Genomic DNA, 24986 nt, shown 5'->3' with positions numbered 1-24986 from the left:
TTATTGCCACTACTCTACTGGCTGCAGCGGCTTCTATTTCAAGCGCCCTTTTTTCTTGCCTTTCCTTCGCGGTTCATTTTACGTTGATGCTCGTTTTGCACATAACGTTCCGTTGTCGAAGTATCTAGCTGGCTGCTCAGCGGTAGCTAAACAGATAATCTTCTACATCCGATGCCGTCGTCCAGGACGAGTCATCCGAATCATCGACACCGCCATCATGATCGTCCTCGTCATCATCTGCCTCATCATTATTGTTATCACCATCTCCCTCTTCATCGTCCTCATCATCATTCTCGTCGTCGTCTTCACCGTCCTCGTCGCTGTTTGATGCGGAGGAACCTGTTTGCGAAAGGTCAACATCATCGACATCATAATCATCATCATCATCATATTCCTCATCATCATCATCTTCATTGTTGTGATTATTATTGGCTCTAATACCCCTGAAGACTGTAATGAGTACGTAGGAAGGGTGGGATGATAGGTGGATTGGATTATTTTTTACACATTGCTGTACACTATCATTTCCATGGAAAACCGAGCATCTAGATCTAGACCGCACATGCTATGTGGGCATATCACACGGGCCATATACGGGGGCAACGAAACCAAAGAGTTGATATCATTGTTTCAAAATACTAAAAGACATAAAAATGTTACAACTTTTCCAATTCCACTGCAGTGTTTGTTGCTGCACTCAGCTCAGAGCCCAATAGATTTTGTCGTTAATTTGTGTTTGATAAATTATACAACAGAAAAACAATGATACAACAATTCACGGCCCGGATGCTCGACTTTCCATGCGACCCCAGCAGTTTGTTCGTACGTGTACGTGCATACTCACCGACAGACTCCGTTTCGGACATGTTTTCTTCCGAATTCTCCATCTCCTCTTCGTCCTCGTCCTGATCGTCGCCGCTGTTTCGTTTCCGTCCGACGCTGTAGATGCGTACCACCGATTCCTGCATCAAGTTGTAGCCGCCCTGATTCTCAGCGATCGCGATCTGGCTACCGTACCGATTGACGGCCAGATCGGAGATGTTACGCTTCACGTCGATGGTGGCTATGCTCGAGTAGTCGTAGCTGTCCAACACTTTGAAGCTTGTCTGGTACGCTGCGATCTCTGCCATCTCCGAATCTTCCTTATCCAGCGTTAAACCGTACATTACGTTTTGGGCAGAAAATTTTACGTGCGTCTGATCCAACGACGGTACCGTCCGAAGCAGATGGAACGTGCGCAAATCCCACACCTCCGTATTTTCCACAATTTCCAACCCGTTCGGGTGAAACACACCGGAAATGTTTTGGTTCAGCTTGTCGAATTTGTGTATCTCCTTGCCGGATGTGACGTCCCACAGGACACCGTCGGATAGCAATAGCTCATCGTTCGGACAGAATGTGGCACGGTTTTTCGTGTACTGGTTGGGAAACGTCGGCTCGAACCGCATTACTCTTTGACCCGTGTTGACATCGTATATGGTGGCGATCTGCGTACACAAACGAAACGAATACGTACAATTAATTATTTTACTTCAACAACATACAACAGACACATACCTGATTTGTTGTGGCCAACACCCTTTCCGGCGTAATGTTAGCAAACTCTACGTAATCTTCCTCGTCCCATACGAGCTTTTCCGATATTTGATTACCCTCCAAACTCCACAGGGTCGATACGCCGTATCGCCAAACGGCGGACGTGAGCAACAATTTACCGTCCTTGCTGCATTTGATCGATGCGACATTCGTTTCGTGACAGCTGAAGCTGTGCTCTTCGTTCGTATCGTTTAGGTTGAAAATTTTCACTTCTCCCGTTTGCGATCCAACTATAAGCCGTGTGCCGCATGGCTGCAAAAATTAGAGCGATTATTTTATATATTGATTGATACAACCATCATGATACGTCCAGAATCAGGCACACACACTTACCGTAAAATCACAGGAGGTAAAACAATAATCCATCTCGACCGTACGAAGGACACGCGAGGCGGAAAAGTTTGAATGCACCAGCCGACGATCAAACCGTCTGGATGAGAATCCTGCCTGTCGTCGGTAAAACCGTGCGGCAAAATTGTTCCCAACACCGGACACCCGATTCGGGCGCGGATCGGGACATTTGTGTGGCTTGAACAGATCGAACGGTGGACAGGTAGACATCGGGTGTTTGCAGAGGGCATGCTGATTCGTCAGATACTCCGTAATGATCGAATTGAGCGTTATGTTGTTGGCCGCTGGTGGGGACAATTCGGTCGGTAACGTTTTGGATGTGGTAGTGGCTAGTAGCAAAAAGTTGGACGCATCCGTAGCGGAAATCTGCTTCTGCAGCGAACGCTGCGATGTGCTGGACGTGTTCGAACGGTTCATATCGGCGGGTGTTGCCACCGCCCTGTTCGCCACCGGATGATGTCCGTTTTGGGTACCACTATTTGCAACGGTCTGCTTTTTGATTAGCTTAATCGGTGCGAGTGGTTCCGCTGGATCAATCGTTGGACTGCTGGTACCGTCATAGGATCCGTCCGGCGTGGCCATGTACCCATTCAATCCTCCCGTGGGAAGGGTGGTGGAAGCAGCCGAACTGTTGCTTTCAATGCTCGCCGCCGCTAGGGCCGCCTGGAGGTTCGCCTGTGCCATGGACGCGTTGAAAGACGTATCAACCGTGCGACTGCGAATTCGAGATCGGTGTATAATGTTGGAATTCGGCGAACGAAAGACGAACGGCGAATGCAGGGAGGCCGCCGAACGCGATAAGGAAGACGCTGGATTTTGCAGTGCATGATGGGGCAACTGTTGAAACGATGCCGAACTCAGTCCGGTCTCTTTCAACAATGTGCTGGCCGTCTCCTTCAATCCGTTTGCAATTAGGTGCTGGTAGACCAGCTGATACACCTGCTGCTCGTTGAACTGGATTCGCGTTTGGGCGACCACGTTTGCTTTGTGAATGTCGGACAGGGAAGTGTCCACCTGATTGCCGAACGAATCCACCTTGCCCGACACACGTTCCATCAGCTCTAGCGCGTACTTTTGAAACTGCACGTGCTCCACTCTTTTTTCCTGTAGAATCGGATCACGCATTAAACCTAGAATTGGGGAAATCAATTACAATTCAATGATACTCAAACATTCCATTGCAATAAATATGGCAAGGATGGAAAGCGTTAATTTAGCAAAGCCTGATCTACCCTTCTAGGACTTGGAAAAATATTAAATGAACGCCTGAAGCGATGAACAAATCTTTCAATTATTCTAAAGCAATAACAAAACATATGCAGCAATTGAAAGCGATTAAATGAGTTTCTTTAGCTACTACTACTACTTACTCTGTAATTCGCCATGGACGAATAGGGGTAGCTTTCCGACGATCTGTCGCACGGTTTCCGATCGTGCAAGGCCCGCCAACGCGCGGCAAGCCATCCCACGAATACAATCCGCATCCGTAATCGGCACCTTGATGCGCATTAACGCCAGCAGCACTAGAATGCCGTTATTCGAACGAACGCTCTCCCAAACCTTCTGGATCAGCTCTTCGGAGCTTTTATTTGGCATGCGCTTTTTCGCCGAACCGTACCGTGCCAGCGACACACTCGGCCGATGAATCGGTGCACAAACCAAATGCACCAGCAAGGCTAGGGCCGATTTTTGGACCTCCGCATCGGCAACATCACCATCGACGGCGTTCAGCAGAACGCTAATGCCCGTCAGTTTGCCCTCATGCTGTGGCACTTGCTCGACGAAGACGCTGTGCACCCGAGATATTACGGTGCAAACGCTCAATGCATCCAGCGCGTACCGTACAGTGTCGCCGCTGGAAAAAAAAACGAATTAAGCAAAGGTTACAATTATTTTCCACTCGTCCGAGGTTTTGTGGGATGTTTAACCACTTCCGGTGTTCTTACCGTCCGCTATATGTCCAATCGAACGTAAGTAAAATAATGCGCAGCAGTAATGTGACACCGCCCAACTTCAACAGCTCATCCACCGGTGCCCAGTGAGCTTTCATTGGCAGCAACTCCTGCAGCGCGGTAATCTGCTGACTGATGACTTCCGGAGAATTTTTTACAGCTTTAAACACAGGTTGCGTCAGCGTACCGGAAGGTTCCTGTTGCCGCGTCACCTGGATGTACTTGTAGTACAGATGGTTCTCGAAGTATTTCTTCATCGCAATGCAGACGTGACGTATCACCTGCCGTTCCGATGCTTCCTCATCCTCGTTCATTTGATAATCATCGGATACGACCAACACGGGCAGCACGGCAATCACGTTGTACAGCTGTCGTATGCCGTCCTGCTTGTCGAACTCGTCCAGTATGATCTTGAACTGGCAGCTCAATCCAAAGAACATCGTCGCATGGCATCGACCAGAGTCGTGCGAACATCCAAGCAACCAGAGCGCGTATGATACCATCTCTGTAATGATTTCGCGCGGCATCTGACAGATGCGCTCCATTGCGTCCTCACAGTAGGCGAGGTAGTAGAACGCAATCGACACACCGGTTGCTGCCAGGCTTGGGCGAGGAATTTTTAGCAATCGCTCCAAACCACCGTTAGCGATAAATTCTAGCGAAAATTTCTTATGACAAAGCAATGATGCGAGATACTTCAGCGCCTCGAACGCCAAACAGGTGTCCTTCGGGTCGAGATGTTCAATGTAACGGAAAATCAGCTGCATCGCATTGTGTTCGAACACGTGCGGCAAAAACTCCTGATACTCGCCCATCGGTGTGAGATAATTCAGGATGCACATCTGGCTCGTGGCGGACGTCAACGGATAGTACGGAATCATAATCGTACCCGGAACCGTTCGCGATCCAGTTGTACTCTGTTCACCCTCATCTAGATCCATTGCCCGATGGTCGTTGGCCTCGGCATGCGATGTTGACGGACCGGCAGTGGATTCGATTTCGATGTCATTCGATTCCGGTTGCATTTGTGCTGACGCTGATGCTAACTTTGTAGAAGGCGCGCTTATTCCCTTCGGAGAGCTAACTCCGGTTGCTTCAGACTCCGACTGTTTTTCTACTAGCAGATGAGTCTTTTGCAAGACATGTAACCGATTCAACATGATTGGCAACAGGCGTATGTTTTGCTCTCGAAAACTTACGGCAATCTCCTGTTCCTCCATTGCCGCTCCCAGCAAAGCAGTTGCATAGCTTTGTAGCGGTTCGACACTAGTTTCGGCCCAACTATACAGCCGCTTTATCAGATGGTCATACTCCACTTGAAAGACGGCGGATGTATCCAAACCGGGCATGATGACTAATATTAACCTACAAGCAGCGACATTTAGTGCGTGCGAACTGTGCTGCATATTCTGACGGGTAAAGAAGTTGTCGCGCAGATAATCGTTTACCAGCCGCGTAATGAAGTTATCCTTCCGGAAGAGCAGCTTCAACATCCGGCCCAGCTCACAGTTTGGATCCGTGCGCGACGGATGCCGCGTGTCGAACGGATCCGGATCTTTCATCTTATATGCGAGCATTTCTGCCTCAAACATTTCGGCTAGCCGGGTCACGATCGGTTCCGGGTCGTATCCCGACATGCTGTGTTTTTCATCCCATAGCTGTAAGATGCGTAACAGGTCGTTGCCGCTCAGGATTTCGGCCTGATCCAGCGGTACTGCCATGGTGCACTGGGTAACTGCTTATATGCAACCTACTACGACGCCTACGATCGTCCGAACAAACATTACCAAGGAAGGATACCGTACCGCACAAAAGGGCACCGTGCCGCTATCGTTACACGCTCTCCCAGGAGGCCGCTTTTTCCTTGCACGATTTTGACAGTTCTCGATACACGACAAATTGTAAACACCACGCGCGACCGACGGCACTACGAACTTCGCACTACGATATCCTTAACCTCACTTTCGACGTTCGCAAAACCACGAATAACACCAGTGTAATGCGTTTCTGGGTACTGCTTGCCAAGGAAGGACGGTCGGGATCTATGTTCTGTAGCCTGAAAATACAAAGGGGGGAGAACCAAATTAACAAATCTCTACGAATACTGCGTAAGCGCCGGGATTGCGGAACAATGAAGGGTTCCCGGTTTCGCTCTTTTATCGACACAACGAACAACAACTACACCGTAGATGTAACGTTGCTGCTAACTTCTGAACAGTCTACTCACAGCTCTATGTATTCTTGCGTTTGATATAACTATATCAAGAGATACAGACGGTTCGAAGATTAGGGAATTATGCGCAATTTCACTGAAATGCAAACCAGAACCACTCTCGAGTTCGGTCTGAACTGTCACTTTGCAAATCGATCAACCTGTCCAGACGTGTAATCGAGAAAGCGTGGTTGCAGCCCTTGCTCGAATCTCCCTAGCGCATGATGAAATCATTTTCTTTGACACATGCCAAATAATCGATTAAAACATAAATTGAGTAAATTGAAATAGTGTTTTCATTTGTTTCAAATAGTTATCTAATAAATACACAAAGAATTCCTTGTTTTAGATCTCATTTATTGTATTACCAAAAAAGTTTTAGCCATCCTTAAAACAGCAAAATATATCCCTACTCAGTATTACTACTTTTTCTTTTCATCCTTCCCCTTCTCAGCCTTTGAATCTTCTTTTTTGCCGTCCTTCTCATTTTCCTTCTTGGTCTTATCTTTGTCCGCACCAGCATCCTTACCATCCTGTGCCTTCTTATCCTTTGCATCATCGGTCTTTTTGCCTTCCTCAGCATCACGATTCGTTAGCTTGTTGTTGATCAGATTGTGCAGAGCGATGATGGATCGTACCAACGATGCCAAGTAAACGACCAGCATCTGATCGTTCGTTTTGACGTACAGCGTGTCGGTAAAGTTTTCCTGTGCTATGTCCGGCAGTAGGTTCAGTATGTCCTGAAGCTGATACACAATTTGATGATTTACCGGTAGCTGACCATTGCCAACCTTGAGTAAATAGTTTTTAATATCCCGCAGCTGTGCATTAAGACCTTTCAGCCCCAACAGCTGGTTTGTGATCTTTTGCGACAGACTCCCAACCGTCGTATCCTTGATGTCACGCAGCAAATGTTCCACTCCCACCTCTTCCGCTTCTTCGGCTCCGATCTCGCTAGGGACGTGTTCGAACGTTTTCGACGTAGGCGAACCGTCGTCATGCACTTCCTCGACCGCTATGTACGCTTCCGTTGGAAGTCCCAAATCCTTCGGTTTAGCATCGATAATAACCAGCACGGAGTTCGGACAGTAGCGTCTGATCAGTTCGTTAATCGCAATGTCGTTTTGACAAAGCTTTGGCCCAGTGTGGTACCAGCCTACGACACGCTCGCGTGCATTCACCTTCTTAAACATACCGTACATGTTTTCCAAGTAGTCATGGTCGAGGAACCAGACAGATTTATCTTTGTCGTCCTCGTCAAACGGAACTGCAACAAACGGGCAACAAGATACGCATTAAGCCCACTGTGGGATGGTTAGAGCTGCCAGCTACTTACCTGCAAAGCTGTTGGATACGTCCAGAACGCCTTTCGCACGCCAGCATCCGAGAAGCACACCGACAACGCGTTTCTGATTGCCGATCTTACCCATCCGGTTAAAGTGGTCCACCACGCTGAGCAGGACCAACGGATGGACGATTACCTTAGTCGTGCTGAGTTCCGACGGCATTTTCTAGGATAAGATCTAGAGCTGGAGCAAAAATGAGCGGTTTAATAGAACAAATAACGCCAGAAACAACACTGCTATTTGTCTCCTGATTTTTAGCTTTTCGCAATGACAAAACAAGTTTTACGTTTGACGTTTTTGACCGGGTTATTTTTTTTTTTTTTGTGATGCCCTTTTGACAACTGGTGTTATAACCTGTTGTGGCATATGGATAATAGCGTGGATGACTCAGATTTCATTAAATTCCCTTGATTTTATTTCGTGTTTGATCAACCATAAATTCAATGGCTTTTTTTAGTTTTCTTTTTTTTACCTAAAAGTTACACAGCTTTGCATTGAAAACTCATGCTTTTTGTAGGAAATTTACAAATAACAAGTGACATTCTGTGTCAGTGTCTTTTCATGTATTTTTTTCAAAACAAATACCACACGAGAGTCACAATCTTACGCAAAGTTGAAAATTTATCTCTACACAGCAGTATCCTGCTCTGTTGGCGCTTAAATAAATCTGCTATCCATTTCACTATTCTGTACAGGTGAATCAGTTGCTATTCGAGAAAGATGCCTTTCATGAAAGGTAAAGCTCCTATTCGGAGAACGTTGCAATATCTAAATGCCGGCCAGCTGATGCTCAAGGATAAAGTAAAAATATTCAGTGTAAACTACAACACGTATGGTGAACACCACGAGGGTGCTAGGTAAGAAACCTTAAATTGAATTGTTATAACATCCACCTTAATATCGTCATTTGGTATTCGGCTGCAGGGATTTTGTCTTTTGGAACATACCTCAGATACAGTACAAGAATCCGAAGGTGCAAGTGGTAACTTTCAAAAACATGACCCCATCTCCCTTCATTCGCTGTTATTTCGGTATGTTAATCAAGCTCTATTTTATCGTTAACGGAAGTAATTCATCGTATTTTTTTGTCTCGCAGAAAGTGGCAAACAAATGTTAATAGATATTGATTCTAAAAATAGGCAGGAAATACTACAACACCTGTCCATCGTTGTGGGTAAATCTGAGTAAGTAGAGGAACGAAAGTTCTTGTGGCTTGAATTACGAAATTTACATTCTTCTCTAGAGCGACACTGAAAGCGGAGGCCAAACTTGCAGAGAAACAGGACAATCCAGCAAATTTCGGCGTCGGCTGCATGAAGCACTGTATCTGCGAAATCCAAGGACAATTGCCATGTCCGGGCGTAGTACCAGTGCCAAAGCATATGCGCGGAAAGTTTAAATATCAAATGAAGGAGTAATGTAACAATATTCCCGTATCGGGACACCGTTCGATAACAAAAGAAATAAATCCGTTTAGTTTGGTAGTTTATTTTTACGGGTTTTCGCAACATGTTTTCACGTCACGAGATCGGTCAGTTCGTATTAAAGTTAATATTTAAAATTTATGAGTATTCTCAGCTAGTGTTCCGTTTGACCACTATTTGTGGCGATGCGAATTTCTGTACGGTGCGTTACGACTTCCGCCACGTCCACTCCCAGCCGTATGGTGTGAACGTTTCATCTTCGGATCTGTCCGCTGTGGTTGATTAATGTTGTACTGGTAGCGCTCAATAATGGGCCGTTCCGAGGTAGACGATTTGTTGATCACCAGATCATCTGATCTGCTTTCCAACATTTTCAGCTTTGCTTCCAGTGCTTGTATCTTGGTTTGTTGACTTAATGGCCCATTAGTTCCACCCTTGGAACCACCAGCCAGGCAGGGTATTTCGATTTTCGGTTTCGTTCTGTCACCCTCCTCGCGGTTAACATGTTTTGCCCATCGGACGACGATCGTTTTCTCACCGACCAATTTACCATCCAACCGGCGCAATGCGGCTTCCGAGTCCTTATGCTAAAATTGCATCGCACATCGTGCATGATTTATCCAACTTCCTTAACTTTCAGTTTGATCAACAACTTACGTTCTCGTACGTCACGAAGGCGTAACCTCTCGGATAGCCTGCTAACGGTCCGGAGCGATGGAACAGCATGTCGAACTTTTCAATTTTGCCGTATTTTTGCACGATTTTCAGTAATTGATACCGATTGGTGGCAAATCGGAAAAGGAAATGAAGTGAACGGTTAACCGGAGTTTGTTCTATACTGAACCATCATGCAGGAAGAAAGAGCTCTACTTACTCGGTGATTCGACTGTCCAAATTCCCAAGCCACAGTCTACGATCATCCTGCGAGGTGGGCTGCAAAAGAATCATGCATAGGGTACATTCTATGAATGGAAGAAAAATGTGCTAAACATACTTCTAGATGATCCATATTGAAGAAAAACACAGAAAACTAAGGTTTGTTTACCACTTTGGCTTTTGTATAAATTTTTCTGCTCTGCCAAAGATGTTTTGCTGCTGTCAAGCTACTCCATCAGAAAAACGTTTATACTTTGCAGTTTGAGTGTCTCCGACATCGCACGAACTTTATAGAAAAACTTAAATTCTCCAAACGACCATTCTTGTTTCAGTCACTCATTTTCAGCATAAACACAATGCTTTTTATCGCGCAAGTGGGGTGTATTGTACAGAAATCCGCTATCAATCAAACTGTGCATGCCAAAATCATAGAAAGTTGGTGCACTCGGTTTCGTAGCATTCACCATCTTCGTATGCAACCCTGGCACACAACGATGACAACCGGATGTCAGTAGTGCCACCAGGTGTTGACAGCACAAACTAGAGATCTTTTCTTCGGCATCCGTGAAGTTGACAGTACGTATCGACTGGAAAGTTGGTGATAATTTTTGTTATTTCTACGCAAAGTACCTTTATTTGTACGTTCGCAAGGATGTGGATCATTAGGCACATGAATGCTCTACCGGAACATAATGGAAGGTCCTGTATTGCTGGCCGGAAAACGCTACACAGATGGTAGCGGTTCGTGGCGACTCGAACGCTTCACAACAAATGTGTTCATGTGTTGGAGTGATTCCACATCCTTCTGCCACGAATGGAACAAATAGGCGCGGAAGGGATGCATTGTTTGTGTCGAAAGCTGTTCATAGTTTTGATTTTCGTATGCTTTTTTTTTTTTGTTACAGAGCAGTCGTTTCACTACCGTAACACCAACCGACAGTCAATATGACGAACTCCAAGGGTTATCGCCGTGGTACTCGGGACATGTTCTCCCGAGGCTTCCGTAAGCATGGTACCATCCCGCTGTCTACCTACATGAAGGTCTACAAATCTGGGGACTATGTCGACATTAAGGTACGTCATCCCTAGTCAAACCAGACAAATGGCTGTCCTAGAGAGATGCATTTGTAATTAACCTTTTACTTTTATTCTCGGTCTTCAGGGACATGGTGCCGTGCACAAGGGCATGCCCTACAAGGCGTACCACGGAAAGACGGGACGTGTCTACAATGTCTCGAAGCACGCACTTGGCGTGATTGTAAACAAGCGCGTACGTGGAAAGATTCTACCCAAGCGTATCAACGTACGCGTTGAGCATGTGCAACCGTCCCGTTGCCGAGAGGATTTCCTGCGACGCGTCAAGGAGAACGAGCAGAAGCGTCGGGCCGCCAAGGAGAACAAGCTGCCCCAGTTCAAGGTGTCGCTAAAGCGCAAGCCGAAACAGCCACGCCAGGCTCAGGTCATCAAGAACCCGCCTACGCCCATCTTCCTGGCACCGATTCCCTACGAATTCGTGGCCTAAGCTAAGCTGTTGGGTTCGGGTTTGCGGAAGCTGTGCCGGTGGTGTATATTATACCGTCACGGATTTTGTGTTGCACTGGTGTGGTTCTGTGACAAAACAGCCAGCAGTAAAGGATAATTTTTATGAAGTACATCAATAATACAGTTCGTGATGAAATTCTAAACCGAGTACCGCTTGTCGTTTGTTTCGTTTTCTTTGCTTGAGAAAAGTGCGATAGAGAACATTTGCGGAACAGTTTGGTATTGTTTTTTTATTAGAAGTTGTATTCCTATCACTATTGGCAATATTCTCACTTTGTGTGAAACTGTGTTGTTTTGTTCATCCGTGGGCAAGATACTATTTCGTAGCAAACTCTTCATTACTTTGCGCACAGATTGTAGTAAGTTTCGTTCCTCCTCTTCTGTGTGCTTTGTTTTCTATCGATGCCTAGTTAAGAAAAACCCTACTTTGTTAATTATGTATTTTTATTCGATTTCCAATCGATCCTTTCCCTGTCCTTACTTTCCATCTACAAACAAACACGCACCACCGCGTAATATCCATGTATTGCCATAGTTACCATGGTGGTGGTATACCTGACGGCTAAATGCTTCGAACACAGTTACCGTAGCTTCTTGTTTATCGGATGAGACAAATCTTTCGCTAGCGTTAATTTTCACATACGATTGTTCAAGTTTCCCCAAAACATTTGATTACTACGCTCATTACTAATACCAAACGAACAGCTGTTATCTCTTCTGCTTGATGCAAATTGCAACCAAATGTCGTAAAGCGCACCAACGATAAGAAATCACATCAGAAATTCCTACAATTGATCAAAACAGGAAAACTGAATAGAGTTCGATAGACTCCAACGAAAATGAGCACGCTCATACCGATTGCTGGGGCATTTCATTATTACACTGTATACACATCATACATCTGCCGTCACTTTATAATGATATATTACACATCTGCTAGGAAATAAATAAATAATTGCAATCAAATTCACTAACATAACATTACTGTATAGCTTGTCGTACTATATTAACACTACCGGTTCACTTCTCCTACCGGATGCACTGAGATGCGGTTTACCAACGTCGACATTATAAGTTAAATAGTTCGTATGACGTTTTCCTACGCACAGTCCCGCGATTGGTAAAACAGAATATAACCAGTTTCCGAAGACTTTTGAATGTCCGATGTTAACCCGTAAAAGTCCTCTATGGTGGAAGCTTCAATTTTCTGCAAAAATACAACACAGATTTTTATGGGTATTAATTACGGTACGTGATTTGTTTGTCGTTCGGTACCTACATCAACCATATCATCGTCAAACAACAACCAGAAACCGTGGCTCTTTACAATGCTGATGTAATGACCACGGTTCGGACCAGAACCGCAGTGTATGACTACCGCCATGAGATCGTACAATCGGTCCGGATTGACAGCGTCGTCGGACTGCAAATATAAAGGAAAGAAAGGATGTTGCATTTTATCTCGACTCGGACAGCGATTGCAAATTCCTATACCGTATTGAACAGCCTCAGCTCGAGCGGGAACACGACACGATGGGATACCTTGATGTGCCGGTTGTATTGCTCCATGTACTTGAACCGTTTTAGGTGCAGCGCCAGTATCATAGGGAGCTTTTTAACACGCATTCGTTTCTGCGCTTCCTGATAGCTGCAACAGTTATCACATTTGAATTTGTTATCACTACAGAGCGTTTCGGTGTTGCTGAAGCAACGCAAGCAGTGCGTTATGCTGGTGTTCTGGTCCACGTCCACCTGCAGATCGAAAAAGTTCTCATCCTTGCTGCTAACCGTCTCGCAGTTTAGGCAGCGTGTCTCACTCGTTAGTATTCCCTGAAAGATTTCGTGTACCCATGTCGGTTCGGTGCTGTTGCTACCATTGCTACCGATACCGTCCGGTGGACCGTTCGTGGCACCGTTTCCATTGGCCATTCCGTTGGCAGGTCCACTGCCTTTGCCACCAGTGCCACCGCCTGCCTTTGCCTGGTTACGTTCAGCAAGTATGATTTCGTTGATGTGATTAATGAGAAAGTTAAGGAACTCGTGGGCATCCTGCTGCATGTAGTTATCGAACTCTTCCTTCTCCTTGCGCAGCCGGGCGATAAACTTTTTTGGTGCTATCGATCCCACCTTCTTTTTCTGCGTTGCGATGCTGTAGAATAGGTCGGCCAAGCAGGACAGTAGCGTTTCCTTGGTACGTCTATTTTTCGCCTTATATTCTAGTACCTTTTCCCTGAATGGCCGGCAAAAGTATAGCGCCTGAAGCACTGAGTTGCTGTAGCAGGTGTTTCCGAACTGTACCAAAAACAGTAGAGGGTTTAGTGTGAAGGAATGTAACCCAAACATCGCATCTGCATCGAAGTACATCAATACTTACATTGACCAGACCGAAGTAGTGCTCGTTCGGTGGAAACTGATCTGAGCCGATGTCGCGCTCCAGCTGGGAAATGTTTGCACCCTAAAACGAACGAAGGCAAGTTGATGCAGGAAAGGTCATTTCAATTACACCCAGGAAAGGGCTTCAGATACATGGTGCACTCTATACGAAGGCATCGCAGAAGGATGCAACAACACAGAGAGCTCCATTGGCACACGAAATAAAATCCCTCACAGCCGCTTACCATTCTCTTCCAGTAAGATGCACCATTAAAACAACCTATTCTTGTTGTTGCTCGCTACTTAAAAAGTGAACACGGTCGAAGAGATTTGTTTCACCAGGCCGATGGAGTGAAGTTTTCCGACGAAAGTGTTTGCAAAAGAAATTTCTAGCGATACTGAAATGAGTTATCACCCTGTTGACAACATTACTCGATGATCACCTGCTTAAGCCCCTGGAAGAAGCTCTGCTTAGGTCCTTAAACAGGTCCTACGCAAATCACACGAGGAAAGTTTCATCGATTATCGATTTTGGATTCCAAACGTCGAATCGACATTCAATGCGCTACGTCCTAGCTTACAAACATTGACCTCACTTGTAAATTTGTTGATTAGCCTCTGTTTCAATATTTGGTTTCTATCGTTTTCAACGTCGACCACACTTCTTTCAACCTCGCAATATTTATATTCACATTTACGTCAGCAGGGTAGAATTTCAGGGCTGCTTCGAATATGCGCCCCTGCTCAACAGGACACGTCATGCTGACATTTGGGAACTGACAGCTGCCAAACCGCCATCGTGCTGCCAACTGTGCGGAAACTGCAGCGCTTGTTCTTTTTTATTCCTTTCCGGTCTTCCTGTCAAACGTCGCGAGATTTTCCCTGCTCGATCGCTCCGGATTTTCGCCTAAAACGACGCGTATCTGTTGCTCAGGATGGCCAAAAAGAAAGGAGAAGACCAGGATTTTGAAGAGGAGCCCAATTTTGACGACCCAGAAGGATTCGTGGACGATGTTTCCGACGATGGTAAGTGGTCGTTCTTTCCAACGATGAGATGCATATGCCGGGAGGGTGTTGCATTAGTGTTAGTGTGCTACGTTGAAGCTTTTCATCGAATGACTTAACGGTGGAATTCATGCGGCGAACATTCTATATTTGCCAACCCTATTGACTCTATTGCAGAACTGCTGGGGGATTTTCTGAGGCAGAAGCCGTGTGAATCGGATGGGGTAGAAAATGTGATCGTGGTTGACAACATTCCGGTCGTCGGTGCGGCACGCTTCCAGAAGCTGAACGGTATCATCGAGAAGCTGTTCAAGAACGCCGGCACCATCGTGAACGTGCACTACCCGAAAGATGAAGAGGATAACACGAAGGGGTACGCCTTCATCGAGTACCAGAATCAGGACAGTGCGGAGGAGGCGGTGAAATCGTTGAATAATCATCGGCTCGACAAGCACTATAAGCTGCTGGTGAACCGGTTTTCCGACTTCCAGAAGTATTCGGATATACCGAAGGAATGGTCTCCGCCGCAGCCCCAACCGTACAAGGTGCAGAACGATCTGTACAACTTCTTGGTGGAACCGGACGCGCAGGATCAGTTCTGTGTGGTGTCGGAAACCATCCCCGGTTCGGTGCAGGTGCAGTTCTGTCAAAATACGCAACCGGAACCGACGGAGCTGCTGAAACGCGAACGCTTCACCGATACGTACGTCAAGTGGTCCCCGAAGGGTACGTACATTGTAACGTTCCACAAGCAGGGTGTCATCATCTGGGGTGGATCGAACTTCGTGAAGGTGAACAAATTCCCGCATGGTAACGCACAGTTCGTGGACATCTCGCCATGCGAACAGTACCTCGTGACGTACGGACCGAATGGGCAGAAGATCGTTATCTGGGACATTCGCACCGGGGCAGAGAAGCGCGCGTTCGTTTCGGACGGTACGTCAAATGCGTCGATGTTGCGCTGGTCGCACGATGACCGGTACGTGGCCCGTTTAGTGGACAGCCAGATACAGATCTACGACACGACTACCTTCTTCCTGCTGGACATGAAGTCCATTAAGGTGGAAGGCATCCGCAACTTTAGCTGGTCGCCAACCGACAACATCATCGCCTACTCGGTGGCTGAAGAGGTGGACGTTCCGGCAAAGGTAACACTGATGGCCATCCCGAAGAAGACGGAACTGCGCACGAAGAATCTGTTCAACGTGGCCGACTGCAAGATACATTGGCAAAAGTCGGGCGACTATCTGTGCGTGAAGGTGGATCGGTTTTCCAAGTCGAAGAAGGAGAAAAAAGATAAGAAGGATTCGGATGTGAAATTCCTCGGCATGTTCTACAACTTTGAGATTTTCCACATGCGCGAAAAGGACATTCCGGTCGATTCAGTGGAGGTGAAGGAAACGATTCTTGCCTTCGCCTGGGAACCGGTCGGTTCCAAATTCTCCATCATACATGGTGAGCCGGCGTCCGCTAACGTAAGCTTCTACGAAACCAACAAAGGTCAGGAGCCGGTCCTAGTGAAGAAGCTGGAAAAGAAGGTATGCAGCCACCTGTTCTGGTCACCGAGGGGACAGTTTATCGTGCTAGCAAATCTTCAGATGGGTTCGTTCGAGTTTGTGGACACGAACGATTTCAGCATCATGAAAACAGGAGATCATTATCGCGCATCGGAGGTAGAGTGGGATCCAACTGGACGTTACGTTGTGACGGGAACTTCCGGAAAGGTAAGTTGAAATTATGGTAATAGAACTTTATGTAGGGGCGACCGGGTGGCATGATAGTATCGACGCCGATCCACAAACGGACCGGACCAATACCCCCGTAGCAAGGACTGACTATTCGGCTACGTGGTAAAAATAAGTTGATACGGCCAGACCGTTCTAAAGAAAAAAAATCTTATGTGGAGGACCCATTAGGGAACTTTTTGTGAAAATTATATCCTATCGAAAGTTCTCTTAGTTTACCCTCCTAAAGTGTATTCGTTGCGCAAGTGTTTCTTACGGTTTTCTCAAACAATCCCAAAATGCATATGTCCTTTTTGGGTACGACGCTTGCTCTGCACAAATGATACACCAATTCTGTTCCATAAAGAAAGAGGCGAATTGCATGGTCTCATTTGGTTTGTTATTTCACTTTCATCCCAGGCAAAGGAAGACCAGGGCTATTACATGTGGTCGTTCCAAGGACGTATTCTGAAACGTGTGAATCTGAAGAACTTCATGCTGTTCCTGTGGCGTCCACGTCCACCGACCTTGCTGGCCGAGGCCAAGCAAAAGGAGATACGGAAGAATTTGAAGAAGTACTACTCGCAGTTCGAGAGCAAGGATCGTTTGCGAATGACCCGTGCCTCGAAGGAACTGATCGAGAAGCGTGCGAAGCTGCGTGAGCAGTTCACCGAGTATCGCTCGAAACGCGTCAAGGAATGGGAGGATCAGAAGAAACGTCGTATGCAGTTGCGAAACAGTACGTACCATTCTGCAAGATACATCTCGTGGCGAGCTCTATACCAATATCGATACATTTTACTTTCCGCTCTCTCTCTCTCTCTCTTTTAGACATCGACACAGACACGCTGGAAGCAGATCCAGAAAACGTAGAGGAAGAAATAGTTGAAATTCTTGTTCGTGAAGATACCACCATTATCGAGTAATCCGTAGAAGGCAACTACGAGGGTTTTGGTGGCGTCCGCAACTAGCCGTCAACATTCTACCCTTACGCCGGTGTGACCGCTTTCGTGTTTGGGAGCGCTGTCACACGTGTGGGGACTTTTTACTGTGGTGGGAGGTACGCAGCAAGCGACGTAAGAAAGTACGAAACTTGTAGAGGAGTTCCGCATACGCACACACCGAACATTTAACTTCGCTCCACCGTTTTATAATCCGACGGGACCGTGTGTGCGTGTTTGTGCAACCGTGAGCAAATAGCTCCTGAACGAGTGTGGATTTTGGTTCGATGGTGTGTTGAAAGATCCAGTTGATTCATAGCAATTTATTCAGGAAACGAGTAGAAAACAGAGACACATTCTGGTGCGCTTATCCCTGCGGTGAACAACAAAACGAAAACGAAGTTCCTACGAAAGGTCCCGTTTTGTTGTTCGCATCTTTAACAGCATTAACATTATCGGCACCAGTCCAGTTTCATCGTCGGAGGAACGGTTCTATTTCAGAAGTAGCTTAAATAACTAATCCTCAATAAGATAATAGTGTACCATCAGTTAATTCAAAAGGCGTACTTTTCAGTATGATTATTAATAAATATAGTATGCTATTATACGATACATCATTGGACGGGAGAAAGATGTGTGTTTTCTTCGATGAGCTTACTCAGTCAATTTTACTGCCGAAACACTGAATTTATTGACCTACTTTTAATTATTTTATTAAACATGCAAATAGTGTCTACAAACTTAAAGTATTCGCATTTCAATTGGTATTCTAAATCTTTACCATACGATTATATTAATGATTAGAGAAAATTAAAATGAGTTATAAAAGTTTGTTATTTAGAACTTCCAATTCATCACATTTTTAGTACACATCCGTTAGAACAAAACTGAAATCGACGAATACTCTACTTGCCACTACAGCTTTAGCGCTGCGATACAAACATTAAAATATCATACAAAACCAATAAACTTTTTTTTTCTCTCTTAATCCGTAAATGGAACGAAAATTTATTTCCATAAATGTCATCTACTATGTCCCAACGCGATCGCATCACAATTGTGCAACGGGAATACGAAAGAGGGAAAAAGGTACAAAATAAACACACACATTGTCATTTGCTTGCGCTCGTGTGCTCCAATGGTGGTGCGTCTTTCACTCGTTTGCGTACTGTTTTCGTTCTTTCGCGAAGTGTCGTCCTGCTGTTCTTTACACGCCGTAGTATTGCCGTGGTGCAGGACATCGAGGAAAAGAAAAGATCCATCCCTTGTTAGCGATTCAGCGGTAAAGAAAAAACCGTGCTGCTGCCGTTGTGTGCATATTGTTTCCCGTTCCGTTCGTTGGCTTGTTTTCCCTTATGTTTTCGTGTGCTGCCTCACGTCGAGATAAACCAGGCCCGGGACGAGATGTGCGTGTAATCTTCCGCCATAGACCACAACGGTGCTATATCCTTCCGCATTCGATGCTTGAAGCGTTGTGCAAGAGTTTGTTTCCCGTGCGTCACGAGGCACGATACTAGTTGGCGGTGATAATTGCAAGCACGTCGGGAAAGAAAGTGCGCTTCGTCCGATCCAGTGCAAGCGGTAGCCCCAGAACGGAAACGCACCCAGAGAAAAGGGCTTTGCAATTGCGTGTGTGTGTGAGTGTTTGTGTGGTGAAAATTTTCTTCTCCAATGCCTTTATCCTTCCGGTGAAAGTGTGGAAAGAAAATAATACTACTGAACGGTGCTATCCGTTGTCCTGGAAACATCATCACGGTGGCCTTGGTATCATAGAAAAAACACAGCGTATAGCAACAGCGAATCAACAGCAAAGTCACCAGCAGTTTCTGGCGAAACCAACAACAAAGGGCCGGGATCCCCTCACCGTTGATGGTCGAGCAGCACAACTAGCCTTAGACCACATTTTCAGATAAGACACATCTTGTTGTTTGTTTACACAGAAGATTCCAATTGTAAAGAACCCCCCGTATCCGAGCAGGTGAGTGAGCCGTTAACATGTCATCATCAAATTTTCCATTGTAGCGAAATGATTTAGCTCTCATATATTCGCGTTGCGCGTGTATACACAACTCGTTTCCATTCATACTGACTTTGCTGGACATTCGATGGACTAATGGACTAGTAGCGTAAAAACTTCCACATACAGTATGTGACGCATATGACTTGCACGAAGGTTACGCACGTCGATAACGGGACGTTGCGTGGCGACCATGTAGACGGTGACGACAGCAAACGAACCTCATGGCCCACTATGCTCGCTCGCGATACACGATATCAAACATTGGCGCTCCAGCCATCCGCCATTCCGATCAGCTGAGCGATTCGAATTCCGGTTTTTCCGGGTTGCCGCACCAAAGCCGTACCTGTTCGAGTACGCATAGAATCGTACGGGATAGAAATCATTCCCACTGCTCATTGCGCGTAATGTATGCCTGATTTTATGCTCGTCGTTAAACCAGCACGACTCAATGGTCTGCACCATGTTGCAATTTGGGGTGAATTATGAATGAGCAAGTAAGTACAGTATTGCCCATAGAGTATATACGCTGTTTTACGATCGACCATTTTCATCACTGCGACGCGACCGATATTAATTTTTTTTCCTTTCCTTCTATTAATAGCGACGATCTTTCCCTTCCGAGCGTGACTGATTCTTCATTGATTCTTTTCGGGCACTTTATGTGCGGGGTCAAACGCGTGTGCCGTTGCGCTGATTGAAGGCAAATCAAACCCCCGCGAAGCACTGCTGCTACGAAGATATTTAATTAGCGATGTTCTGAAATACCGATTTGTTGCCGTTTATTAGTGTTGTTTTTAGCTCAAACAGCCGCACTATGACATCACGCTGCTAGCATAATGGCTTATGTATGCGTGGGGCGGGAAAGGTTTAGGAGATGATCACAGCGTCAAGTCGTTATAAATGGCGCACCCGGGCCCTGGTTCGTCCTGATCGCGAACTTTAACAACATGTCGCGTCCGGTGTGGAACGGTGCTCTTTGCTTCGCAGATATTCAAACCGACGCATGACACATTGTTTTGAAAATGGACTGTTTTACCGTTCAGAAATGCTACACACGCGCGCTTTTTTTTTTGTTTGGTTTGTTTCTCTACTTTACGCGTTGTTTCCGTTAAGCGTGATTTAAACGTTCGCAGACGGATTGGCAATGGTTTGTTTTCGTGCCCGCGCTCATATCCTGATGGTTTGGAATGTGTCGGGATTAATTTTAGCCAATTGTTGCTTGCCTCGCACAGACCTGCCACAATACATCATGCTAATTGTATGGGTAAATGGACTAATTTATCACGTGTCATGATTGGATATTGTTCCTTTTTCACGCAGAGATGATCCCTGGTTGTGGTTCAAGAATGCCGGTGTCGGACAAATCAGAATGCTACGAAAAAAACCCTTACAACCAGCAAAATTTTCCATAAAGAGCTTTTGGTTTCCTAAAAACTCGTCTGATTTCTTGTTGTTGAGTGCAGAGGTTGAAACATGGAGGAAATGTTGGCTTGATGTAGAATGCTCAGAAACTGCCCGGATCAATGTCACCAAAGAACCAACGATTAATGAAGATGTGGAAGGATTTACATCCGGTGAACTGGAATTTGGGTACATAAAGTCGGTTAAATCGTTCTTATACCAAGTTCCGACCAATTTATCGTATGGGTTGGTGCACCGTCCTGGGTCGATATCCGTCCAACATGTTCCAGTGTGAATTTGACGCTGTTTTTCCAATGCATATCGAAAAGAATGTCTGCGTTTTCATATTGTCCCACGATATCGTTTGGAAGCGGAGATGTTCATATTGCATTCAGGAGTCCTGTCCGTTGTTGGAGTTTACAATCGATCATTTTGCACATTATATGGTTGTTGCTTCGAAGTTTCACATCCGAAACAGCAAACCTTTTAGCAGCGTGACTAAAGGGGAAAATCTTAGCTTGGCCCAACCACTTTGTGCTGGTCCCTCCGTTAGAATTGAACATCACAAACTATCACAATTTACGAAGAAAACAACACAGAATCGATTGATTTGACAACAAATTTGATTTTTCGGTTATCCTAAATGATCAACACCTTCAACAAATGTGTCTTCCTGCTTGATCGCCCTTGTGACGTTCGCGTCTCCGCCTTATCAGCAAAAAAAAAACGGGTTAGCCAAGTTCCACTAACACCACGCTGGGTGGCTAAATTAAGCGCGATTACACATGCCCGCAGTCCGACGATCGGAGAAGCAACTGTCGGAAGAGGAATGAAGGCATAGAACCGTGTCATTACTTTGTCGCTAATCTTTGCTCACACGTTCCGCTCTTCCGATATGGCAGTGCCCACCATCATGCCGGCGCTGACAGGTTCGTTTTTGACAGTGGTTCTCCGGCTCCAGTGCGCCATGCACTGTGATCTGGTGGTGTGTCAGTGTCGTAGGCACCGTGTGCTATAGTAATTGCGCTCCGCCGTACACGGGACGCGCTCTGGGTGTCGTTTAGTTTGACACACCGAACGGCTGATAAGACACTGCACCAGTGTCCGCCGTCAGTGTTGCACCGGTACGGGACCGTGCAGCATGCGGATTCGGCTCGATCTTCCTATGATCGACGCATCCGTTGATCGGTTACAGTAGTTTGCGTGTAGTGTATATATATATAGTGTGTACAAAGCGAAGCAACTTGACACGATCCCTTCCAAACAAGGATCGGTGACACTTGACGAAATTTGTATTCACTCGCTCTGTGTGTGTGTGTTTGTGTATATATGCGCGACTTTGTTCGCTGTGCGTGAATACGACAAGATGGATCGTCGTCCATTTCTACGCAACCGGGAACTGTCGGAACTATCCCCACTGACGCATTCGACCGCGGGTAGTAGCCAGATTGGTGGAACAGGTGCACCGGGTTTGACGAGAAATCATTCCTACGGTAGCATACTGCCGTACCTTGGCTTCCTGCGCAACTCACTACGACGCTCAGCTTCCTCCAGCCAGGTACGTGACGGAGCACGCCCGTACAGCTAATCTTTCCCATCTCATCTGTTTACATCTCGCCATTTGTGCCAACAACGGGTGCCCCAGCCTACGGGTTTGGATGGTCTTTCAATGTTTGCGTACAAAGTCACGGCGTTGACACGATACTGTGCGTCGTACACCGTGTGCTTTCCGGTGTCGTTAGTGGTTGTGGAGATAGTAGATCCTTTCCCTCGAACTGCATATGTAAAGCCATTCCGAGCAATAGAAACTATGAGTGTGAAAGGAAAATCAAGCTTATAACAAAGATAAGAAATGGATGTTTTTTTTATTAATTTACTTTAATTTAATTTAATTATTTTACAAAGTCTGATCAAATCCTTCTATCACACAGTACGTTTTACTGTAATTTTACGAAACCCTAACTCCATTGTATAGGTTGTTTGCAACTCTTTCCCGTTTGTTTACTTATTGTGTTTTACTGAATGATGGTGTGGCGCTTGTGCCCGTTTTGCTATTTTAAATCAGCCCACATGTGCGACCCTGACATACTTTAAATTGTTACCGCGATCATCGCAATCCCTTATCAACCTGCCGAGGCACTACCGATCGAATAGCGAGACGCGTAAAATAGAGAATGCGTTCGGAGAGCTATTTGCTTTGGGTTTCATTGTGATGCGGTGTAAAACGCGATGCATCCTCACGAGTTGTGTGATGTACCGCCACCGGAATGGCGTGCCCGGGACACAATTGTTGGAGTATTTCCGTATATCTTTCTGTAATCCCGAAGCATGACTTTCACCCGTGCAGATCTCGTGCTGTCCACACTTGAGTGCGGACGGGATAATGCTTCTTCCTGTAACAATGTCGCCGACTTCAATTGATACCGCCGACTTGCGGTTATCAGCTTTCGTTTGATTGCTGTTGTATGGAGAGGGATAGACATCATTAATGTTGTGCAATTGTATAAATAAAACAGTTCTAGTAGCTGAGATATCAATCGACGAACGGTATGAGCATCTAGCTAAAGGTTGTTTAAACTTTTATTATGAAATCCTCTGAAATAATAATTGCAATAAAGAAGATACGACAAGAGAACCGAGCTGAAATTACGTAGTAAACACATGATCGGTAATTAGCCCAAAACAATTCCTTTAATATTTAGTAAGAACCTAAAACTTGCTGAAGCTGAAAACCCCGATTTTACTGTAAAAAATGCGAAGTCAACTCAGGATTAGTGCGCGGAGTCGACTCCGGATTAGACTATGAATTATTGCGGATTTGACGCCGGTAAGGTACGATACTAGCTAAGGAAGTCGCTATGTCTCTCTCTCTATCTCTCTCGTCTTGTTAGTTTGTGTCGTGGGTTTAGGACGCGCCTGAAAGTATGCAATTTATCGTTTTAATCATCACGCACTCTATATTACTGTTTTTTTGTACATGTCAAATTAAAATGGTAGAAGTTCTCATCTCACGTGTAGGACGACAATGACGATGATTTTATATAGTTGAATAGTTTCATAAATAATCTCATTCAGCTATTTAACTATTTTGCAACATATTCCCAAAAATCGACTCTTTATATTAAGGTAGTTTATACTAGGCTACCTAACTCACTTAGGCTTAGTTGATGGTTGATCTATTGCTGTAGCCTTGCAATTTTAGTAAATTCATCAAAGGTGAATAATTGAATTGAAATTTAAATTCGTTAATCCTGGTCACGGCACCACAAATGTTGAGCTTCAGGATTTGGGTTTTATTTCTTTATTTCCCTACGTTGTGTTTTGACAAATTGGTTATAAGCAAATCATTAAACAATTGTCTTAAAGTTTATTTGTTTGTTTATCATAACTACGGTCACTTTACGTTGCATTACCTACCTGTCATCCAGAACCATGAACACAATAAAAAACAGGGAAACGCGCGGGAATTGCTGCTAGTAGCTTTTGATAGTTATAGCAATAAACAATCATTAACGCAAATTCTAACTGCGCTCGTGCTTATTGACTTCCGATTGAACGTACCAGCATTGATTTTATTGTGTACAACTGCGCTTGAGTTGGTTGCGTACGAGCCGGCCTATCATTACTGGGCCAACTGGGCTATTATCAGTTACACACCGAGGCAGCTATCAAATTGATTTTATTGCCTCTTACTGGAAGTTGGTTTGTTTATTGTTGATGAAGTATTGTGTTGTGCGGAATTACAACCATCATTAATCAGTTTCTAATGAGTGAGAGAAAACAGATATATTATTGTTAATCAGTTTCACTACAGTGAGAATAAAAAGTGCAATAGAATGTATAGGAATTTTGTGTTGGGTGCCGTATTCCATATGGCTTTGGACAAAAATGTTGTTTTATATTTCTGTTTTAACAACTAATATGCTAACTCTTCCCAGGCTTAACAGTTGATCAAGAAGCCCCCTATTAAGCAATGTTTGAGCGATCGACGATGGTAAATTCGAATTGCATACCTCAAGGCGCACTCGTCACAATTATTCTGCTAAAGAGCTTTCTTATTTCGGCCTTACTAACACGTCGGCGAAAGCACATATGTTGTGACATTGTTAACAGCACGCAAAGATCAGCTGTTGCTGGGTACGGTACGACGACCCGCAGCTTCCAACAGTGTTGCTGCGTCGCAACGTTATCGTGCTGTGTGCGTGTGTGTGGTCTTTACACTG

At 45.4% G+C, this 24986-nt stretch overlaps 7 protein-coding genes across 7 annotated transcripts; 3 read left to right on the top strand and 4 right to left on the bottom strand.

The window, feature by feature from the left end:
* Positions 1-136: 136 nt before the first annotated feature.
* LOC128706870 (protein mahjong) lies at positions 137-5620 on the bottom strand. Its single transcript, XM_053801813.1, has 6 exons — positions 3894-5620; positions 3318-3802; positions 1930-3077; positions 1558-1848; positions 845-1487; positions 137-339 (listed from the first exon to the last, which is right to left on the bottom strand). The coding sequence occupies exons 1-6, from the start codon at positions 5618-5620 to the stop codon at positions 137-139; spliced, it is 4497 nt and encodes a 1498-aa protein (XP_053657788.1).
* A 913-nt stretch (positions 5621-6533) lies between these two features.
* LOC128719041 (26S proteasome non-ATPase regulatory subunit 7) lies at positions 6534-7619 on the bottom strand. Its single transcript, XM_053812661.1, has 2 exons — positions 7448-7619; positions 6534-7378 (listed from the first exon to the last, which is right to left on the bottom strand). The coding sequence occupies exons 1-2, from the start codon at positions 7617-7619 to the stop codon at positions 6534-6536; spliced, it is 1017 nt and encodes a 338-aa protein (XP_053668636.1).
* A 558-nt stretch (positions 7620-8177) lies between these two features.
* On the top strand, positions 8178-8875 carry LOC128719932 (probable 28S ribosomal protein S25, mitochondrial). Its single transcript, XM_053813575.1, has 4 exons — positions 8178-8314; positions 8382-8488; positions 8554-8641; positions 8701-8875. The coding sequence occupies exons 1-4, from the start codon at positions 8178-8180 to the stop codon at positions 8873-8875; spliced, it is 507 nt and encodes a 168-aa protein (XP_053669550.1).
* Positions 8876-9054: 179 nt separating this feature from the next.
* LOC128707176 (probable RNA-binding protein 18) lies at positions 9055-9829 on the bottom strand. Its single transcript, XM_053802123.1, has 3 exons — positions 9756-9829; positions 9539-9659; positions 9055-9468 (listed from the first exon to the last, which is right to left on the bottom strand). The coding sequence occupies exons 1-3, from the start codon at positions 9827-9829 to the stop codon at positions 9055-9057; spliced, it is 609 nt and encodes a 202-aa protein (XP_053658098.1).
* An 867-nt stretch (positions 9830-10696) lies between these two features.
* Positions 10697-11279, top strand: LOC128710352 (60S ribosomal protein L21). Its single transcript, XM_053805406.1, has 2 exons — positions 10697-10831; positions 10920-11279. Exons 1-2 carry the CDS (start codon positions 10703-10705, stop codon positions 11277-11279), a joined length of 489 nt encoding a protein of 162 aa, XP_053661381.1. The 5' UTR covers positions 10697-10702.
* Positions 11280-12398: 1119 nt separating this feature from the next.
* LOC128718443 (ubiquitin carboxyl-terminal hydrolase 46) lies at positions 12399-14433 on the bottom strand. The gene is made up of 5 exons (XM_053812068.1): positions 14371-14433; positions 13674-13754; positions 12794-13591; positions 12579-12722; positions 12399-12506 (listed from the first exon to the last, which is right to left on the bottom strand). The coding sequence occupies exons 1-5, from the start codon at positions 14431-14433 to the stop codon at positions 12399-12401; spliced, it is 1194 nt and encodes a 397-aa protein (XP_053668043.1).
* A 174-nt stretch (positions 14434-14607) lies between these two features.
* Positions 14608-17327, top strand: LOC128719254 (eukaryotic translation initiation factor 3 subunit B). The gene is made up of 4 exons (XM_053812876.1): positions 14608-14698; positions 14855-16401; positions 16822-17140; positions 17233-17327. Exons 1-4 carry the CDS (start codon positions 14608-14610, stop codon positions 17325-17327), a joined length of 2052 nt encoding a protein of 683 aa, XP_053668851.1.
* The last annotated feature ends 7659 nt before the right edge of the window (positions 17328-24986 follow it).

Source organism: Anopheles marshallii, chromosome 2 (assembly GCF_943734725.1).
Source record: "Anopheles marshallii chromosome 2, idAnoMarsDA_429_01, whole genome shotgun sequence".
Lineage (NCBI taxonomy): Eukaryota > Metazoa > Arthropoda > Insecta > Diptera > Culicidae > Anopheles > Anopheles marshallii.
Note: the sequence above shows the minus strand (reverse complement) of the source record. Positions and strands in the feature narration are given on the sequence as shown.

Excerpts from the sequence above, each read along its gene's own strand:
- LOC128706870 (XM_053801813.1), bottom strand. The coding sequence starts at position 5,620 with ATGGCAGTACCGCTGGATCAGGCCGAAATCCTGAGCGGCAACGACCTG. Across the intron at positions 1,849-1,929 it reads TTACCTCCTGTGATTTTACG|CCATGCGGCACACGGCTTAT; the intron begins GTAAGTGTGTGT and ends TAATTTTTGCAG. Across the intron at positions 340-844 it reads GTCCGAAACGGAGTCTGTCG|GTTCCTCCGCATCAAACAGC; the intron begins GTGAGTATGCAC and ends TTTCGCAAACAG.
- LOC128719041 (XM_053812661.1), bottom strand. The coding sequence starts at position 7,619 with ATGCCGTCGGAACTCAGCACGACTAAGGTAATCGTCCATCCGTTGGTC. Across the intron at positions 7,379-7,447 it reads CGTATCCAACAGCTTTGCAG|TTCCGTTTGACGAGGACGAC; the intron begins GTAAGTAGCTGG and ends CGTTTGTTGCAG.
- LOC128719932 (XM_053813575.1), top strand. The coding sequence starts at position 8,178 with ATGCCTTTCATGAAAGGTAAAGCTCCTATTCGGAGAACGTTGCAATAT. Across the intron at positions 8,315-8,381 it reads GAACACCACGAGGGTGCTAG|GGATTTTGTCTTTTGGAACA; the intron begins GTAAGAAACCTT and ends ATTCGGCTGCAG. Across the intron at positions 8,489-8,553 it reads CTTCATTCGCTGTTATTTCG|AAAGTGGCAAACAAATGTTA; the intron begins GTATGTTAATCA and ends TTTGTCTCGCAG.
- LOC128707176 (XM_053802123.1), bottom strand. The coding sequence starts at position 9,829 with ATGATTCTTTTGCAGCCCACCTCGCAGGATGATCGTAGACTGTGGCTT. Across the intron at positions 9,660-9,755 it reads TTGGACAGTCGAATCACCGA|GTATCAATTACTGAAAATCG; the intron begins GTAAGTAGAGCT and ends TGCCACCAATCG. Across the intron at positions 9,469-9,538 it reads CCTTCGTGACGTACGAGAAC|CATAAGGACTCGGAAGCCGC; the intron begins GTAAGTTGTTGA and ends ATGCAATTTTAG.
- LOC128710352 (XM_053805406.1), top strand. The coding sequence starts at position 10,703 with ATGACGAACTCCAAGGGTTATCGCCGTGGTACTCGGGACATGTTCTCC. Across the intron at positions 10,832-10,919 it reads GGGACTATGTCGACATTAAG|GGACATGGTGCCGTGCACAA; the intron begins GTACGTCATCCC and ends CTCGGTCTTCAG.
- LOC128718443 (XM_053812068.1), bottom strand. The coding sequence starts at position 14,433 with ATGACGTGTCCTGTTGAGCAGGGGCGCATATTCGAAGCAGCCCTGAAA. Across the intron at positions 13,755-14,370 it reads TGAAATTCTACCCTGCTGAC|GGTGCAAACATTTCCCAGCT; the intron begins GTAAATGTGAAT and ends CGTTCGTTTTAG. Across the intron at positions 12,507-12,578 it reads TTGACGATGATATGGTTGAT|AAAATTGAAGCTTCCACCAT; the intron begins GTAGGTACCGAA and ends GTATTTTTGCAG.
- LOC128719254 (XM_053812876.1), top strand. The coding sequence starts at position 14,608 with ATGGCCAAAAAGAAAGGAGAAGACCAGGATTTTGAAGAGGAGCCCAAT. Across the intron at positions 14,699-14,854 it reads GGACGATGTTTCCGACGATG|AACTGCTGGGGGATTTTCTG; the intron begins GTAAGTGGTCGT and ends ACTCTATTGCAG. Across the intron at positions 16,402-16,821 it reads TGACGGGAACTTCCGGAAAG|GCAAAGGAAGACCAGGGCTA; the intron begins GTAAGTTGAAAT and ends CTTTCATCCCAG.